The sequence below is a fragment of the Lotus japonicus genome, chromosome 3 (genome assembly GCF_012489685.1).
Source record: "Lotus japonicus ecotype B-129 chromosome 3, LjGifu_v1.2".
NCBI classification, from domain to species: domain Eukaryota; kingdom Viridiplantae; phylum Streptophyta; class Magnoliopsida; order Fabales; family Fabaceae; genus Lotus; species Lotus japonicus.
The window spans coordinates 87,670,555-87,688,043 of record NC_080043.1 but is presented as its reverse complement, the minus strand read 5'-3'; the positions used below and the strand labels follow the sequence as shown (position 1 = coordinate 87,688,043).

The 17,489-nt window shown below is 35.7% G+C and overlaps 3 protein-coding genes across 4 annotated transcripts; all 3 read left to right on the top strand.

The window, feature by feature from the left end:
* The first annotated feature begins 2,293 nt into the window (after positions 1–2,293).
* Positions 2,294–6,124, top strand: LOC130746987 (uncharacterized). Its single transcript, XM_057599792.1, has 5 exons — positions 2,294–2,446; positions 3,044–3,486; positions 3,579–4,800; positions 4,912–5,058; positions 5,212–6,124. Exons 2-5 carry the CDS (start codon positions 3,436–3,438, stop codon positions 5,823–5,825), a joined length of 2,034 nt encoding a protein of 677 aa, XP_057455775.1. The 5' UTR covers positions 2,294–2,446; positions 3,044–3,435; the 3' UTR covers positions 5,826–6,124.
* Positions 6,125–6,251: 127 nt separating this feature from the next.
* LOC130746988 (uncharacterized) lies at positions 6,252–16,477 on the top strand. 2 transcript variants are annotated; one of them, XR_009022279.1, is made up of 6 exons: positions 6,252–7,439; positions 7,577–8,311; positions 8,404–8,615; positions 8,715–8,822; positions 9,553–10,333; positions 16,390–16,477. XR_009022279.1 is itself a non-coding variant. In XM_057599793.1 (5 exons), the coding sequence occupies exons 2-5, from the start codon at positions 8,020–8,022 to the stop codon at positions 10,267–10,269; spliced, it is 1,329 nt and encodes a 442-aa protein (XP_057455776.1). In that variant the 5' UTR covers positions 6,252–7,439; positions 7,577–8,019; the 3' UTR covers positions 10,270–10,579. The 2 variants fall into 2 exon arrangements, 1 of the variants encoding a protein (XP_057455776.1); XM_057599793.1 differs by lacking the exon at positions 16,390–16,477 and having other exon boundaries at positions 9,553–10,579.
* Positions 12,474–15,677, top strand: LOC130746983 (G-type lectin S-receptor-like serine/threonine-protein kinase At2g19130). The gene has a single exon (XM_057599791.1). The coding sequence runs from the start codon at positions 13,040–13,042 to the stop codon at positions 15,548–15,550; it is 2,511 nt and encodes an 836-aa protein (XP_057455774.1). The 5' UTR covers positions 12,474–13,039; the 3' UTR covers positions 15,551–15,677.
* Positions 16,478–17,489: the final 1,012 nt, after the last annotated feature.

Here is a 17,489-nt window from a genome sequence, read left to right as displayed (position 1 = left end):
CTTTGATAGAAAAATATATTTATATTTATATATTAATAGAAACACAAAAATCGTTAATATCGTTAAATGCATATTGTAAAAAATTATTTACAAATTGTTCAATAATGAATAGACAAAAATATTATCCTAAAAAAATATACAAAAAAATTATCATTATCCAAAAAAATTGAAATTTATATAAATTATTCATTATTTATTATCTTCAAATTATTCATTCCAATACCTTTTTCATTATTGTAAAATAATTTTAGAAGTAAATTTTACATGAAAATACTAGAAATGTAAATTTTAAGAAAATCTCACTGCTTTGAAATATAATTTCATGTAAATATAGTTTTCTTTTATTTTTGTACAAATTGCAGGATGAAAATATCTCACAGAAGAAACATTTTACATGAAAATCTATTCCTATTAAAACTATTAAAAATTATTTTTTTCATAATTATGATATAATGAAAATGTAGTAGTAAAATTATGTTATATGAGGATTAGAAAAAATTCAATGTGTGTGTGTATATATATATATATATATATATATATATATATATATATGAGGAGGGATATATTGACTCCAAGAGTTAATCTTATCAAAGCTACTCCGCTTTATAACTTGCGAAAGGAGATGAATTTGATAAGTAAACATCAACTATGATATTACATACCTACAAATTTTCCATTTAATTGAAATTTGGTATACATAATCATCATGATTATATTATATAATACATCGGTTAGATTTATCAAATTCATCTCCTTTCGCAAGTTATAAAGCGGAGTAGCTTTGATAAGATTGACTCCTGGAGTCAATATATCCCTCCTCTATATATATAATTATTAAGTTTAAATTACATTGTTAAAAAATTTTACGATAAGATATATTTTCATGTCAAAAATAATTTTGATATAATTTCAATGTATTATTTTAATTTTTCAAAATATTTATGTAAATAAAACTATAGAATATCTCCAATGCACGAGTATAAAACTAGATATGTCAGATGAGCTCATCCCAATTAGTCTTGACTCAATAATGGAATAGATTAAATGTACATATCTTGACCTTCCGCACAGAATGAAAGACCCGCAATTCTTTCAAGATAGAGTAATATTAACCCCTACACTGGAGGCTGTTGAAATGATAAACACTTACATGCTAGGCTTGATAGCTGCACCAGAACATGAATATCTGAGCTCCAACTCTGCCTTGCGATCTTATGAGCATTCTGAAATCCGAGGTGAGTGGTTTACCACATAATTTTTTAGAGACACTAAAAGTTAAGGAACGTCAAACCACAAACTATTATAAAAAGTTTGTATTCCAATCATGCTTTTGAGAAATATAGATCAAGCAGCAAGTTTATGCAATGGAACCAGATTAATTGTTGATGAACTTGGTGAACGTTATATTGGTGCAACTGTTATCACTGGAACCAATACTAATGACAAAGTGCACATTTCAATAATGGACTTGGTTTCTTCTGATCCAAATTTCTAATTTTCAATTGCAGTATGCTTTGTGATGATCATAAACAAAAGCCAACGACAAACATTATCTCAGGTTGGACTCTTCTTTCTGAGGCCCGTCTTCACTCATGGTCAGTTATATGTAGCTCTCTCTAGAGTACGCTCAAGAAAAGATCTTAAACTTTGAATACTGGATGAGTCAGGTAAACAACATACCAGTACTATAAATGTAGTGTTTAAGGAAGTTTTTGGAAATGTTTGATGTGTACAACACAATTTCATTTATTTATTCTATTTTTCTCTTTATATATTATTACATGATTGACTTATATATAATTTAAAAATTACATATATTTTTTTCGTTCCATCATATATATAAAAACTAATTTATTTATTATAAAATTCTAACATAAAATTCCGTGCAGCGCACGGGTTATCATACTAGTTGTCTATATATGCTCATTGGTGAATTAACAATACTTAAACAACTTTTCCGATGTATAAAAAAAAACCTAAATAAGAAACTAATTAGTATATTAGATATAACCTTATCGGTATCCGCTGTGAGAATTAACCTCACTATAATGTATATGTTGTCGGTTCAAATATAATTTGCTTTCTAAGGAAGATAATGTAAGGGCAAAAAAAAAAAAATCACCGATAAATGTTTTAGATATTAGATATATTTATAGTAAGATATATTTTAATTAAAAAAAAAGATATATTTTGTTATGATAAAAGGATTTAAATTTTAAAATTGTTATCAATTTTTTTGAATATAATTATTATTGTATTATTATTATTATTATTTTAGTATAATAGAAAAATGAAGGAAGTTGTTTTGTTTTGTTGATTGCGTTGTGTAGCAGCCTAGGAGGGCAGAGAAGAGAGGGAAGAAGAGGCTGTTTCTGGTTCTGGATGCAACAGTGCCCTTCTTTTCATTCGTTCAAACAGATCAACTCTTCTCCTTCTATTTCTTCCTGTAAGCAATTTCCCCTTACATTCTTATTCTATTAATCTGCTTTTCGCTGATGGAACCTTTGTATTTCATGCCTCTTCCAAAATCCCATAATTTCAAAATTGATTTTTCACGCTTTTTATTGTATGCTGGATTCAAAGATGCAATTTTGTGAAACCCCTTTTGTGTATTTTTCTGAATAAATTAGTGGGTGTTGTTGCAATTCATGTCTGATTTTTTGTTGATTTTTATTTTTTTGTGTATTTGATTTTTCATATAATTTGTTTTGCCAATTTCAGAGATTGATTTGTTAGAAATAATCTCCAAAAAAATTCTTCAAGTTTGGTAAATCTCAGAAATTTTAGCTGGTTTTGATTTTGAAAAGAAGGAAGATAGCAGCTGTGTTTGGATGAAGTTTGTTGTTTCTATAGGCATATTGTTTCATAGCATATCTTGATGGTTTGGTTTCTATTGTTTGTAATCACAATTTCCATATACTTTTCGAATCGAGTAGAAGTGTTTCTATTCATGGTTGTTGATCCTGTTCTTGTGGTTTAACTATACTCTGGATGTTACATATATGAGATCAATATTGATCCTTGATTCTCTTTATTTTACCAGGTCTGCATCTCTTATGCATATTTGTCTCTGGATTCTGCTAGTTGGAAAAGAATTTATTTCACTCTGGCCGCTTTAAATCATTCGAACTGTTCTCGCACCTCGAGAAGGGTGTGGGGTGATGCAGAAGGAGTGATTTCGCTTTGTGTTTTACGAAGATCAAAGTCGTCAGACATATGGAGATTGTGCCGTGCTTCAGTAGGCTTGTCTGTTGATTATGGCTAAGGGTGGCTTTTGCTTTGCCCCCAGAAGCTCTTTCTAATTTGCCTCTGAATATCAGCAAATTTAGAGTCTTTGATCAAGCTTCTGGAAAATTGATTATAGAGTGTCGTTGATATTTGTTTTTGTGCAAGCAAGTTTACGGTTTAGATGTAGGTCTCAACAGCATCGCAGCAATGTTTAGATTTTCTTGTTTCCATGCTAATGTCCAAGGCCACAAGACAAAGGTAAGCAGAAGATGCATTGTAGTATTGGCTAAGTTTAACTTCATTATTATCACATGACTTATTTTGACTCTGTGCTTCCTTCTTTCAATCAGAAAACAGTTCTACCTACTGAAGCAATGGTGAAGGCTTCACAAGATGGTTCCAAAAGTCAAGTCTATAAAGATTCATCTCCCACCAAAAGCTCAAAATCAACACCTTCAAAAGAACAAGTTCATAAGAAAATGAATGTCATTGAGAGTCAAATTAGCAGTTCGGATTCAGTTGAGCGCATTGATAGGTCAGAAGATCTGAATAGCAAGTTTTCCATTGAACTTGAGAGAGAAGCACACCAAACTGGGTGTCTTAAGAAAAGCCAGTCTCTGGGTGGGCTTTACCGAGGCACTACTGAGGGTGATGAAGATCTGGGATTTTCTGGAAATAATTCCCAAGGCTGCTATGATTCTCCTGGTGTTAACTCCATTGATCAATCTGAAAAGAATCCAGACTTTGAGTTTCAAGTCAATTTAGATCTTGCAAATAATGACTCACTTTTTTCAATAGGAGATCCTTCACCTTCCGATAAAGGTGAAATTTCTGAGACTCCATTATCTGGTGAATTAGCTGGTGACTCTGCTGACCAGAATTCTGGTCCCGGGACCCCATCTTTGATGAAATCACGTTCTCTACCAAATATTAAAGCTTCTACACTTTCCCCTGAAAATCATGCTTTCAAACATCCATCTTCAAAGTCAAGGTCTTCTGACGATCTTCATGCTTTAGGCATGAGGAAGAAAGAGGGATTCATCAATGAGTCTGAGGATCAAATAAGGGAAGGTCAAGAGAGGGAGGACAACATTGGAAAAACAGAAGATAATCATATGGGCGAATACTTTGATGATGGTTTTGATTCTTATCTCCTTTCTGATCTAGAAAAAGACTGGGTAATGCCAACTACAGATGATATAAGTGAAGTCAAAACCCTTCAAGGAGATAACTCAGTTGATTGCTTTGGTGAATTCCCTAACAAGGATTTCAAGGTTAAGCGCATTGAGGATTGGGTAGTGGATCTGCAGCATTGCGGACCACCTGTAGAGGAGATAAATGAATTGCCGGAATCCGTTGATCCCGTAGTTGATATTAACACCATAAATGGTGTGACTGCTGCAGGTGTGAATCATAAGATCACTCCAGGAATGGAAGCAGCTAAAAGATATATATCTTCATTGACTGCTAATGCTTCTGCAGCTCAGCTGGCAAATCATGGGTTGGTTGTGGTCCCATTTTTGAGTGCATTTGTGAGTTTGAAGGTGCTCAATTTGGCTGGAAATTCAATAGGTTAGTAATATAACTTATTCATTCATTACTTTTGAGTTTTGAGTTGAGCTGGATAATGTTGTCATGAAACTTAGTTGAGTTATGTTAACCCTTCTGCATTCTCTTTTCCAGTAAGGATAACTGCTGGTGCTCTTCCTCGAGGACTTCACTCCTTGAATTTGTCAAGAAATAATATTTCCAGTATAGAGGGACTGCGTGAACTTACCCGGCTTCGTGTCCTTGACCTCAGCTACAACCGTATACTAAGAATTGGACATGGTAAAACAAATTTTAGATTACATCTCAAGTTTATATTTTTTTAATATATTTTTTTTTGCGGGAAGAATTCTTAGTGCACATTGAAATGCTGATTGCTGATATTCTCTCCATTTTTTCCTTCTATTGATTGGTTTACCTTTTCCTAATTTGCAGGCCTTGCATCCTGTTCATCTCTCAAGGAGCTGTACTTGGCTGGAAACAAGATAGGTGAAGTAGAGGGTCTGCACCGTCTCTTGAAACTAAGTATCCTGGATCTCCGTTTCAACAAAATTTCAACAGCCAAATGTCTCGGTCAGCTTGCAGCTAACTACAATTCTTTGCAAGCTATCAACTTGGATGGGAACCCTTGCCAGAAAAATGTTGGGGATGAACAACTGAAGAAATATCTGCAAGGCCTTCTTCCCCATCTTGTCTACTACAACAGGCAGGCTATGAAAGTGAGCACTTTGAAGGACGGGGCTGATCGTTTGGTTCGGTTAGGAACGAATGATCGCAGCCTTAGAGTGGATCGCAAGACCACAAGGAAAGGAAGCCATGGCGTTGCGGCTGCGCGGAGACCACCATCCACTTCAACTCATTCTCACAGAAGTCAGACAGTGGAGTCACCGAAACTGTCCAAAGGCAAGCAAAGCCATTTGCCACCAATCAGAACCAAAGTATCAACCCAGAGTCGCCATTATTTGGATGCTCAAAGCAAAGTATTGAACTTGACATCAGGGCACTCCATGCGCAAGAGTCGCAGTGAGGGAACTCTGGGAGCTCTATGAGGGCATTGCACTGCAAATTGATCCCTTTACTGCCTTTGTTTCAGTATGCATCTCTAATTTACTTTCGTATTTTATGTTCATGCTGTGTTCTGTTCGCACCCTTTGCCCCCTCCCCTTGATTATTCTGCACTAGATTTTGATACATTGATTTATGGTTATACTTGTTTTCAGTTTTCCCAATAAGCAGCTTTATGCTTTCTATTTAATTATTGCTTGTGTTTTTTGCAAGTTTCTCAAAACATCCTTGTCAATTTGTCTGGAGTTGGGTGCAAGTTTAATAAAAAATAAATTTTATCATCTGCAGCAATTTTTGTCACATTCATAATTTTATATTTTTATTTTGCTTTATCATAAATTAAGATCAAATATGTAGTGTCATGTAGTTTTCTTTGTACTTCATTAATTACATAAATTCGTTGCTGTCATTTGATTTGAGTTTGACTAGTGTTTTTTGTTTTCTTTGATCCAACAAAGTCGTCAAATTCTTACATGGGTCAATAAGTCGTCAAAACTTTAAGTTGAGAAATATTCCGTTTAGCCAAACCCAACAGCTCGAAAAAATTTCTAGTTAGCCAAACATCATAGCTTGATTCATTTACACCAGCTGCAACTTTTTCTTCAGTTCTATGAATGGCTAATTTGATTTGCAATGTAGTTTGATAGAAGAGTGAGGACAACAAGTGGTAAGTATCTTGATTGAACATGGGAACTATAACATGTTGGCAAAGGAGTTGTCTAGCAACAAGACTTGGTTATTATGTTCTGATTTTGCAATTGTTTTCATCATAGCTTGATAAATGATGTGATTTGAAAGGAAATAGAGTCATAGATCATTTGAGTATTGTTGGTCACCACTCACCGAGAGTATCATGAATAAGTGGCTGACGAAGCCATTCATGACCAGTGTTTGTAAAAGCAATGGAGAAAGATAGGGGTTATGGGAAGTAAGATTACAAAAAAGTGAAATGTAATGTTAAAAGACATCGAGGTTATCCTTGAGATAAAGTTGACTGAAAAATGTTAAGTTAAACTTTGTGGCAATGTTAAAATTTAAAAAGAAATATGAAAAGGTGAAAAACCTAAATTAGAGGAAAAATTGAATGACTATGCATGCTTGAAGTGACGTTTTTTTTATTGTTAGAGAAAATGTGATGATTTTTTGACACCATTTACACTTAGTCATAAAATATCAAATCATGATTGATGCCCTGTTAGAACATGATTACTTTTTAATTATTAAAGTTCAAGTTTCAAAACTTAAAAAGACCGACTAAATATAAAGTTGAGCATAATATCTTAGTCATCATTATAGATAAGTCAGACACTTTATCACAACTTTAAAAATAAATCCGATCATTTATTTTTAAATATTCATCTTGGAAACATATTTATTTAACATCTTCTATTGCTCAACTTGGTGTTTTGCTCGACCCAATTGATTGCATGATCAGTGCTCGTCATGCTAGCCAGTCAGGACAACCAAGCACAAGACTTCCTTCCTTCTAACCAAGTAGGTAAACATGAAGCTAGGTTGTTGGAACTATGGCCAAGTCAAGTTAAACAAAGGTAGCAGTCTCAAATCTCAATGCCACATAAGTAATATGATAGCAAAAGGTAAACGATCAACACAGTTAATTAGACGACCGTTATAAATGTTTGATTGCCTTCTAAGCTATATAAGCAACTCATTTTGCGCTCTTATTGCTCCTTTGAGATTCTTTTGATCCTCAACGCCAAAATGCATGTTACAGGTATCTCACTGTCATGGATTTGCACTACAATACCATGTTCACCACCTGGCTTTTGAGCAGCACCACCATACACTCATTCGGAGAATCATTTGTTATAAATTTGAAAGAACAATTTTTGTCAAAGAAACATTTTAAAATAAAACAAGTTTTAGATCAATTTTAAATTTTTTATTGTATTTGAAATAAAGGTTGGAAAGTGAACTCCAAAAGACAAACTAATAATCTTTCTTTCCCCATTGATAATCTCTTCTCTGTTCACTTACCCACCGGATTTTCCAAACCGTGGAAGCAGTTTCTCAATTTTAAAATTTCCCACCACCGGATTCAAAACCATAAAATGTTCCCGCCGAGGATACGAACCAAATCACACGCCTCGCACTTCCTCTAACTCTTCTCTCTCCGCTCCTCCGTCGCGAAACAACCACCACCAGAAACCCCCGAAAATGGAAATGGGTTTGGTCTCTGTAGATCGCTGGGTACAGGGAAGCCAGGCCTACTTCCTCACCCACCTCCACTCCGATCACACCAAAGGCCTCTCCTCCTCCTGGTCCCACGGCCTCCTCTTCTGCTCCCCGACCACCGCCAAACTCCTCCCCTTCAAGTTCCCCGACTTTGACCTCTCCCTCCTCCGCATCCTCCACGTCGGCACCACCCACACCCTCTCCCTCCGCTCCCCTTCCTCCTCCTCCACCACCACCGTCTTCGTCACCGCCATCGACGCCTGCCACTGCCCCGGTCAGTTAGTTAGTTAGTTAGTTAGTTAGTTACGGTTCGCCGATTAGTTTGTTACGATCCGTTAGTTAGTTAGTTTGTTATTGATTGATTAGGTTCCGTTATGCTGCTGTTTCGCGGCGAGTTTGGTTGCGTGCTTCACACTGGTGATTTTCGCTGGGAGGTTGGTTGCGAGAGAGCCAGGATGGCTAAACAGGTGCTTCGTGCTGCTCTTGGTGGTGAAGATGGGGTTGATGTTCTTTACCTTGATAATACCTACGCTAATCCTACCTATGATTTTCCCTCTCGCCAAGTCGCGGCGCGGAAGGTACCACTCTAATTCGAACTCCTAATGCATCCTTAGCCCGTAATTGATTCACAGAAATGCTTATTTTCTTAGGTTGATTTGGTTGGTGTATGATTTCAGGTGATTGATTTAGTTAAGTCCCTTCCTGATCATGATGTCATTATTGGGATTAACAGTTTGGGGAAAGAAGATCTCTTGGTTCAGATTGCAATGGAGCTTAACATTAAGGTCTCTTCAGAACCATTCTTTAGCTGTTCAAAAAAATCAAGTCATTATTATCATGCTAATAGTCCCTGTGTTGTTTTGTTCTATGTGATATCATGATATGTGAGGATAATGGCGAAAAATTCATGCCATTAAGTCTAGTTAGATCTTCCTATTTTATGTGTATGAATAAGTATGAGATAAGTATGAATAATCTAGATAAGGAAGAGTTGCAAACGTTGTATTGTAGCACTTGGTTTTACCTTATGCTGCTATTATGTAGAAGGATGATAGCTATTGTAAGATAGTTTCAACTTCTTTTCCTTATAAGTTCTTATTGATGAGTTTATCCAAACATGCTTGAAGACTAATGCTCTGAATAATTTAGATAACTTTGGAGAGTATAAAAAGTTCAATTGTAAAACTTGATTTCAGCTTATGTGGCTGTTATGTAGAGGGTTCATAGTTGTTGTAAGATTGTTTCAACTCTTTTTTGTTCTTTCTTATTAGTGATTATAAGGAGTTTATCTGAATGTTCTCTGATGATTAATGTTTTCTTATTTATAGCTTTTTGTTAGAACTTTAGAAGTGAAGCATATGTTCTTAACATGCTTGGTTTGAGTGTTATGTTTTTGTTGTATGTAGTATTGTCATGTTTGATCTCATACAGAATTTTACATTTTTCTTTTTGGTTGCTATATTTGGACTAAGCATTCTATTTTATTTCAATGGTTTTCTTGTTTTTCAATTGAAGGTTTGTGTGTGGCCAGAGCGCTTGCGGACTATGCGTATACTTGGTCTCCCAGATGTATTCACAACCGACACGACTATTACTAGAGTTAGAGCTGTTCCTCAATGTAGCTTAAAGATTGACACTTTAGAGACAATGAATCAAAGGCGCCCTACTATAGGAATTTTGCCATCTGGTCTTCCTTGGGCAAAGAAATACATTCAGAAGGGTGAATTTCTCTCTGGGTCCTTTTTGACATCACGTTACAAGCGAGACAAATGGAGCGAAAATAGTAAGGACCAGAGTGACAAGCCAATTGGAAACACAGGACCTCCTGAACAGATTCATCAGCATATGTATGCAGTTCCCTACTCTGAACACTCTAATTATTTTGAGATTGAGGATTTTATCAAGGTTGTCAAACCAACCAGCATCAAGGGCATTGTTTCTGCGTCCGAATGCTATATTGAGCCCATGCACTTCTTTGGTCGGCTTTGTCGTGTTAACCAACCAAAACAAGATTTGCATAACAGGTCTGAAGTGAAAGACAGTGGTAAAAGGGTAGGTACAGTAAGCCCTGAAACTTCACTTGGAGATGATGTTAAGTTGCATAGATACGGAAGTGGGACCTCGAGGATTAAGCTTTTAGGCGTTCGTAAGAGGAGGTTGAGTGTATTGATAAGAAAGCGCCGCGGTGTGAAGATTGTGGACATTGACAGTCCTGAAATTGTTGGAAATTAAATGCCGTAGGTGGTCAAGGAAGATGTGTACGCATAAAGTTCTGCACTGCTTTGAAGTGTTCAAGGTATGATCTACATACTCCCAAACTCAGCTAAGCACTTGTTATAGATGTATATTGTATGACTCTGTTAGTTGAAAGTTTAGTTGATCGTCAACATGCAATTGGATGAGTTTTTTATACACCTTTTGGATTCCAGTTTGCATATGGGAACACTAAAATTTGCCTTGAGGCAGCTAAATTGTAAGAAAACAGGATGCTTTCTGTAGTGCTGCTTACAAATTAAAAGTTTCAATAGTTTTATAGCTTTTATTACTGTGCTGCATATTTAGGATTCTATTTCAATTTTACTAATTTCACCTTAACTTTTCATATTAAACTCTTTTACTAATTTCACCTAAACTTTTCATATTAAACTTACTAAATTGTAATTTTAATAGAAGTTATCATTCACATGGGTAACTATACTAATTTTTTTTGGGGCAGCTTAACTGCTTAATTACGTTGGAGTTTAGATATATTTTTTATTTGAAGTCTTCATTGCTTTGTAGTGACATCAATTTGTTCTTGCTTAAATAAGATAGGATATTTTTCTGTTATACATTTTTTTTCTTAAGAGCTTTTTTTCCCACAGGTTTAACATTATTGAGAACAAACCGGCCCATTGTGTTTTTCTAACAATTTTTTAATAAGTTTTTAACTGCTATCAATTTTTTTTTTTACCTTTTTTCAATCTCAGCTATTTTTTAACTTTCAATTAATTGATTTGAATTTTTTTTCACCGTAATTATGTTGCTGAATTTTAGTAATTCATATTCTCAAACTAATTTTTCACATTAAAATATGATTTTATTTTAAACATTTGTTCTACTTTATATATTATCTTGACTTCTTTAGTGTAATATGTTGTTTTAGTTTACTTTTTAAAGTTTTTATGCATCAATTTTTGTTTTATTGTTAATTATTATATTTAAATCCTTGAACCAATCATCTACTTTTTCTATAATTTTGATTTTTCTCTGTTGATATGCATCTTGTGAGTACTAGCTTAGGAATCAAAACTAGCTTGATTGATTGTGCAATAAATATTAAATATTGTTCATAACTCTTATATATGAAAATACAATTCTCACATCCAAGTCAGTTTTTAGGTTGAGTTAGACTTCTTTAAGTCTAATTTGATATTAGAGTCAATCCTAGATCGTTTATTGGAAATCACCCACATATGAGCCACCTGCATATGTTTGGTCTGAGTGTGAGGGGTGAGTTGTAATTAGAGATATGACTAAGATAATATATACGTAAAGACAATCCTTACCTCTAAACTATATTTTTTTGGGTAAAGTTATTTCTCTCAAATTTTGATAAATATTGCTTAGTATGTACTTTTTTTGTCCAACTATGGGCCATGAATATAAAACATCGGTTGGATTATTTCTCACAACAAAGAACCATGAACCTACTCCAATTGACAACAATACCAGTACTGAGAGAATGGCATCCTTCAATTTCTTATTGATATTGATCTAAAAAAAATTCTTATTGATGACTTTGAACTTGGAACTGCCTAAACCTAAGGATGAAAATCAACGGAGAGAAGGCGAACATCCAGATCCTCATTCTCATTCTCTGTTGGTCTATCTTCTATTTGGTCCTTCTGTGATCTCCTGTCATGCTTACGATTGTAATGACGCAAATACTAAACACATACATAAGTCTAATATGGCAACTCAGAATTCCGGTAAAAAAAAATCATAAGTATTAAGTAAGCATTTACATTTATCATGATTCGTATGCAGGATATTGATAGTGCAAAAATAATTGGTGAATATATAGTAAGTGATAAAGATGGGTGAACCACTAATTTTGACGCAAATACTAAAATATATGAAGCGAAGAGATAAAAGTAATAAATATAATATGTAATATAATATGAAGATAGAGATAGAAAGGAAAAAAAAATGTGTATGAATGTTATTATTATTTTATGATACATGAATTGACAGCATATAGACAAACCTTGACTTTTCCCCGAGCTGTTTGTCATAATCATGAGCTAAATTAGTTGCACCATGCCACCATCTGAAATGACCAGAATGCACTTCTGTTGCAAAAGAATTAATTTTCTGTCTAGTTATTGTACATTTACACTTCACTTTTTTTTTTTTTTTTTCATTTCTACACATTTTCTCTTTTTATCTATCTCTATTTTTTCTTTAACATCACGCGTCATATCTCTCTCATTTCATCTTAATTCTCTCGTATGTTGTTTGATTGGGAGGGTCAACAAAACATGAACCTTTTATTTCTATTTTTCATGTTCGGTGAAACATATTTTGTCAAGAGCAAGGAATTCATCTGTTGATCAAGGATCAAGATAAAAAATAGTTTCAATTTTCAACATGACAGTCAAATCCATTTGCACTAAAATAAGTTCAAGATCACAGGAACTTCTTAACTGAAAATTAAGCAAAAATACGTATGCACCATAGTGGTTCCATTATAAATTATAATGCCTAAGAACAAGGTTCAATGGACTCCTGTTGGCCTAAGAAATTCACTGAATGAATAACCTGTACAACATTTTTCTGTTTCAAAGGGCACAATAGTCAGTTTCAACAGTCTTAGTTGACTTTGCTAAACAGAACAAAACACAACCTTCTATTCTATGTTTTCATTCCAACACGACCAGGTCATACCTCAGACCCTTTCTCCCATTCAAACTCTACATAATATCTAGATTCTGTGGCAGTTGGAGTTCAGCCCCAAGCCATGAACAACATGAATAACAAACCATGTTTCTTCTGGCTTTCTCTTCTAATCTCCTGCTTCTTCCTTCACACCTACACTTCCCTTGCTGCTTTGACCACCATCTCAGCCAATCAATCTCTTTCTGGTGACCAAACTCTTGTCTCCAAAGATGGGAACTTTGAACTGGGTTTCATCAATCCAGGCAACTCCTCTAGATACTACATAGGCATGTGGTACAAAAAGGTGTCAAGAAGAACATATGTTTGGGTAGCCAATAGAGATGACCCTGTTTCTGATAAGAATTCTGCCATCTTAACAATATTGCGTGGTAATTTAGTGCTCTTGGAGAATGGGAATCTAGTTTGGTCAACGAATTTGAGCTCTCCTAGCTCTGGTTATGTAGAAGCTGTGCTTCTTGGTAATGGGAACCTGATATTAAGCAACAAGCCTAATGCATCAGAATCAGAATCTCTGTGGCAGAGTTTTGATCATCCAACAGATACATGGCTTCCAGGTGGTAGAATCAAACTGGACCACAAAACGAAGAAGCCTCAGTATCTGACTTCATGGAAGAACTATGGAGATCCATCAACAGGGCAATTCTCTCTGGAACTGGACCCCAATGGAACCAGTGCATATCTGATTCTATGGAACAAAACTGAGCAGTATTGGACCAGTGGTGCTTGGAATGGACATATTTTCAGTTTGGTTCCGGAAATGAGGCTTAACTACATTTACAATTTCACCTTTGTGTCGAATGAGAACGAGAGTTACTTCACCTACACCGTGTACAATACTTCCCAACTATCTCGTTTCGTGATGGATGTCACGGGGCAGATCAAGCAATTTACTTGGCTGGAAGTTTCTCAGGAATGGAACTTGTTCTGGTCACAGCCAAGGCGCCAATGCGAGGTTTATGCTGTTTGTGGTGCATTTGCGAGCTGCACTGAGACATCCCAGCCATACTGTAATTGTGTAACTGGCTATGACCCAAAGTCACGATCTGATTGGGATCTAGGAGATTACACAGGTGGGTGTGTGAAATCAACGAAGTTTCAATGTGAGTCATCCAATTCCTCTAAGGGGGCAAAAGACAGGTTTTTAACAATGCCAAACATGGCTTTGCCTGAACATGCTGAACTTGTGGGAGCTGGTAGTGTTGGTGAATGTGAGTCAACTTGCTTTAGCTACTGTTCCTGCAAAGCTTATGCTTTTAACAGCAGTGGTTGTTCATTCTGGAATGGGGATCTCTTGAATTTGCAACAGCTTACTCAGGATGATAGTACAGGACAGACTTTGTTTCTCAAACTTGCAGCATCTGAGTTTCATGATTCTAAGAGCAGCAATGGGATAAGCATTGGTGTTATTGTCGGTGCTGTTGGTGGTGGTGTTGTGGCGATTCTTCTAGCTCTTGTTGTAATAGTGGTGCTGAGGCGAAGTAAGAGACAAGGTGGAGCAAGAACTAGGATGGAGGGGTCATTGACTGCATTTGCTTACAGAGATTTGCAACAGGCCACAAAGAATTTCTCAGAAAAACTGGGAGAGGGAGGTTTTGGTTCTGTCTTCAAAGGAACATTGTCTGATTCAAGCGTTGTAGCAGTGAAGAAGCTAGAAAGCATTAGCCAAGGTGAGAAGCAGTTCAGAACAGAAGTGAGCACAATTGGAACAGTTCAACATGTCAACCTTGTCAGGCTTCGTGGGTTCTGTTCTGAAGGTGCTAAGAGGCTGCTGGTTTATGATTACATGCCAAACACTTCCTTGGATTCATGCCTGTTTCAGGAGAAGGAAAACTCCAAGGTGATGTTGGGTTGGAAAGTGAGGTACCAAATTGCTCTTGGAACAGCAAGGGGATTGGCTTATCTTCATGAGAAGTGCAGGGACTGCATCATACACTGTGATGTGAAGCCAGAGAACATCCTCCTGGATGCAGATTTGTGTCCCAAGGTAGCAGATTTTGGCCTTGCCAAGCTTGTAGGAAGAGACTTCAGCAGGGTCCTAACTACCATGAGAGGAACAAGAGGCTATCTTGCACCAGAGTGGATCTCTGGAGTGGCTATCACTGCCAAAGCTGATGTTTACAGCTATGGAATGATGCTTTTTGAGATTGTTTCCGGAAGGAGAAACTCTGATCCTTCTGAAGATGGCCTAGTTAAGTTCTTTCCCACTTTTGCTGCAAACACAGTGCATCAAGGTGGGAATGTGCTTACCCTGGTGGATCCTAGGTTGGAGGCTGATGCTAGTGTTGAGGAGGTTACTAGAGTCATCAAAGTTGCTTCTTGGTGTGTTCAAGATGATGAAGCTCACAGGCCTTCCATGGGTCAGGTTGTTCAGATCCTTGAGGGGGTTTTGGATGTGACTTTGCCTCCAATTCCAAGAGCACTCCAAGCCTTTGTTGATAACCAGGAGCACATAGTTTTCTTCACTGATTCAGCTTCCGCGGTCTCCACCAAGAGTTCACAGCAGGTGAAGAGCAACGTCTCAACACAGTCTTCTCATTCCAAAAGCAACAGCTCCTCTAGTACCCAGTCCTGAAGACAAAGTTACAATTAGTTGTTTCTTATTTTGATTGAGGTGTTTGATTGTGTAACTATGTAAGGGTTGTTTAACCAAAAATTTGTTTATAAAAATTGAAATAAAGAAGTGGGTGTAATTTCCAACACATTTATCCTCTTACACATTGATCCATCTAAAATGTAGTAATGTGATCCTACTAGTTTGAGATTAGTGGAACCGGTGCCAAGAAGCTTGTATATTCAACTAAAATATCATTTGACTATCTTTGTGTGAATCATTAGACAAGGCACCTGAATTGGGTGCATTAAGCAATAAATAATTAGCATACCAAATAATCATTTGCTATTATTGTTGATTGATGAATGACTGTTATTGTTTTAATAATTGATTGGTATGCTGCAGCAAACTTGTATGCATTATATTTATCCAAGAAATTCCCTTGGACAAAGAGGGTGGTTGGAGGTTGGAGCTGCTATGCATTGCCTCCAAATCTAGTTTCTCTTCAATCTCAACTGAAGAATGACTTTTTAAGTATAGCAGTTGTAAATTATTATTATACTTGTTTTCACAGTAAGGGAATTCCCTGATCAATAATTGTGTTTAATAGTCACTTAATCTTGTTAAATCATTATGCAGAACACTTTAGTCTTTACAGTCAAGACTTGCAAAACTGGACAAGTGTCTTGATTTCAAACTTATTGAAAACCAACTTTTTCCTCAACCTTTTTGAGACTTGGAAAAGGCAAAATTAAACATAAAATAAAGGCATCAATACCGTGATCTTACATGCAACTTCTTACCCTCTGACACTTTCAATTTTGTGTATGTGTCTCCTCATGTATTAATTCCCATTGCAGTGAATGTGTTGTAGATGCACAAGCACATCGTTTGACACACGGCAACATGAAGTGCTAATGCAAAAGGGAAAGCAAATTCCACTACGAGGTTGATAATTACTCCACTTATTACTATATATATTTTGGATAAAGCATGGCTCTGCTTTGCTTTTCCTGCATTTCTTTTCTCCTTTTTATTGGATATTTTATTTAGATACAAACTTCAGTGACTGCAAGTCGCTCTCATTTCACTTTTCCAAAAGGATCTAGAAACAAATTTTGTTTTATCAAATCCAAACTGTGGGAACCTTGGGTATATACATGCTAAAGTGGAATATGCATGATTGCTTCGAATGTAAGAGTAAGATTCAGGGAGAATCATATCCAATAGATGCAGTTCTGTTAGCCCTACCCCTCAACAATCTTATATTCTTATTTATGTTCTTTGTGATCCCAAAGAAAACAAATGTAAGGTTATAAATGCTTGTACTGTTGTACATATTTTCTTGCTTTGTAGTAGGGTGCTTTTTGGTGATGAAGTGTTTGCCTTGTTTCATATTGCTCTTCCTATTTGTTTTGGAAGAGGATCGATCCGGTCTCTTGTTACACCAATAAGATCGTGTCATTTAATTTAAAACCACAAATATAAAGTTATTAATAAATATTATATTCATATATTTTTTAATTTTCATAACATAATTTTATTAGTTGTGACAGAAAAATGAGACATTATTTAGAGACAGCAAATCTGAAAGAAGAATGAAGATAATTTACAAGCTGACCTGCACCCATACTAGGAAAAAGGATTGCTATGCCAGAGTACTAAGTATCCCATATGTGGCATTTATTGTAAGCCAAGGTTATGGTTAAGTGCATCTGAAGTACATATATACTACATGCCAACCTAAAAAGTTTTAGAAGAAAACAAAAAAAGAAAGTACAAGTCCTTTGGACCTCATTATTTGCACAAGGTTTCTCTTTATAATTTTTTTGACCTTGTCAATAATATAGCAGTCATACACATGCCATTGCAGGAATCCATCTTATAGAAAAGTTTGTAATAATTACTTCCTTTTCCTCCATTGTGCCTTTCTTGATCTGTAGTAGTTTTACTTTTTTGT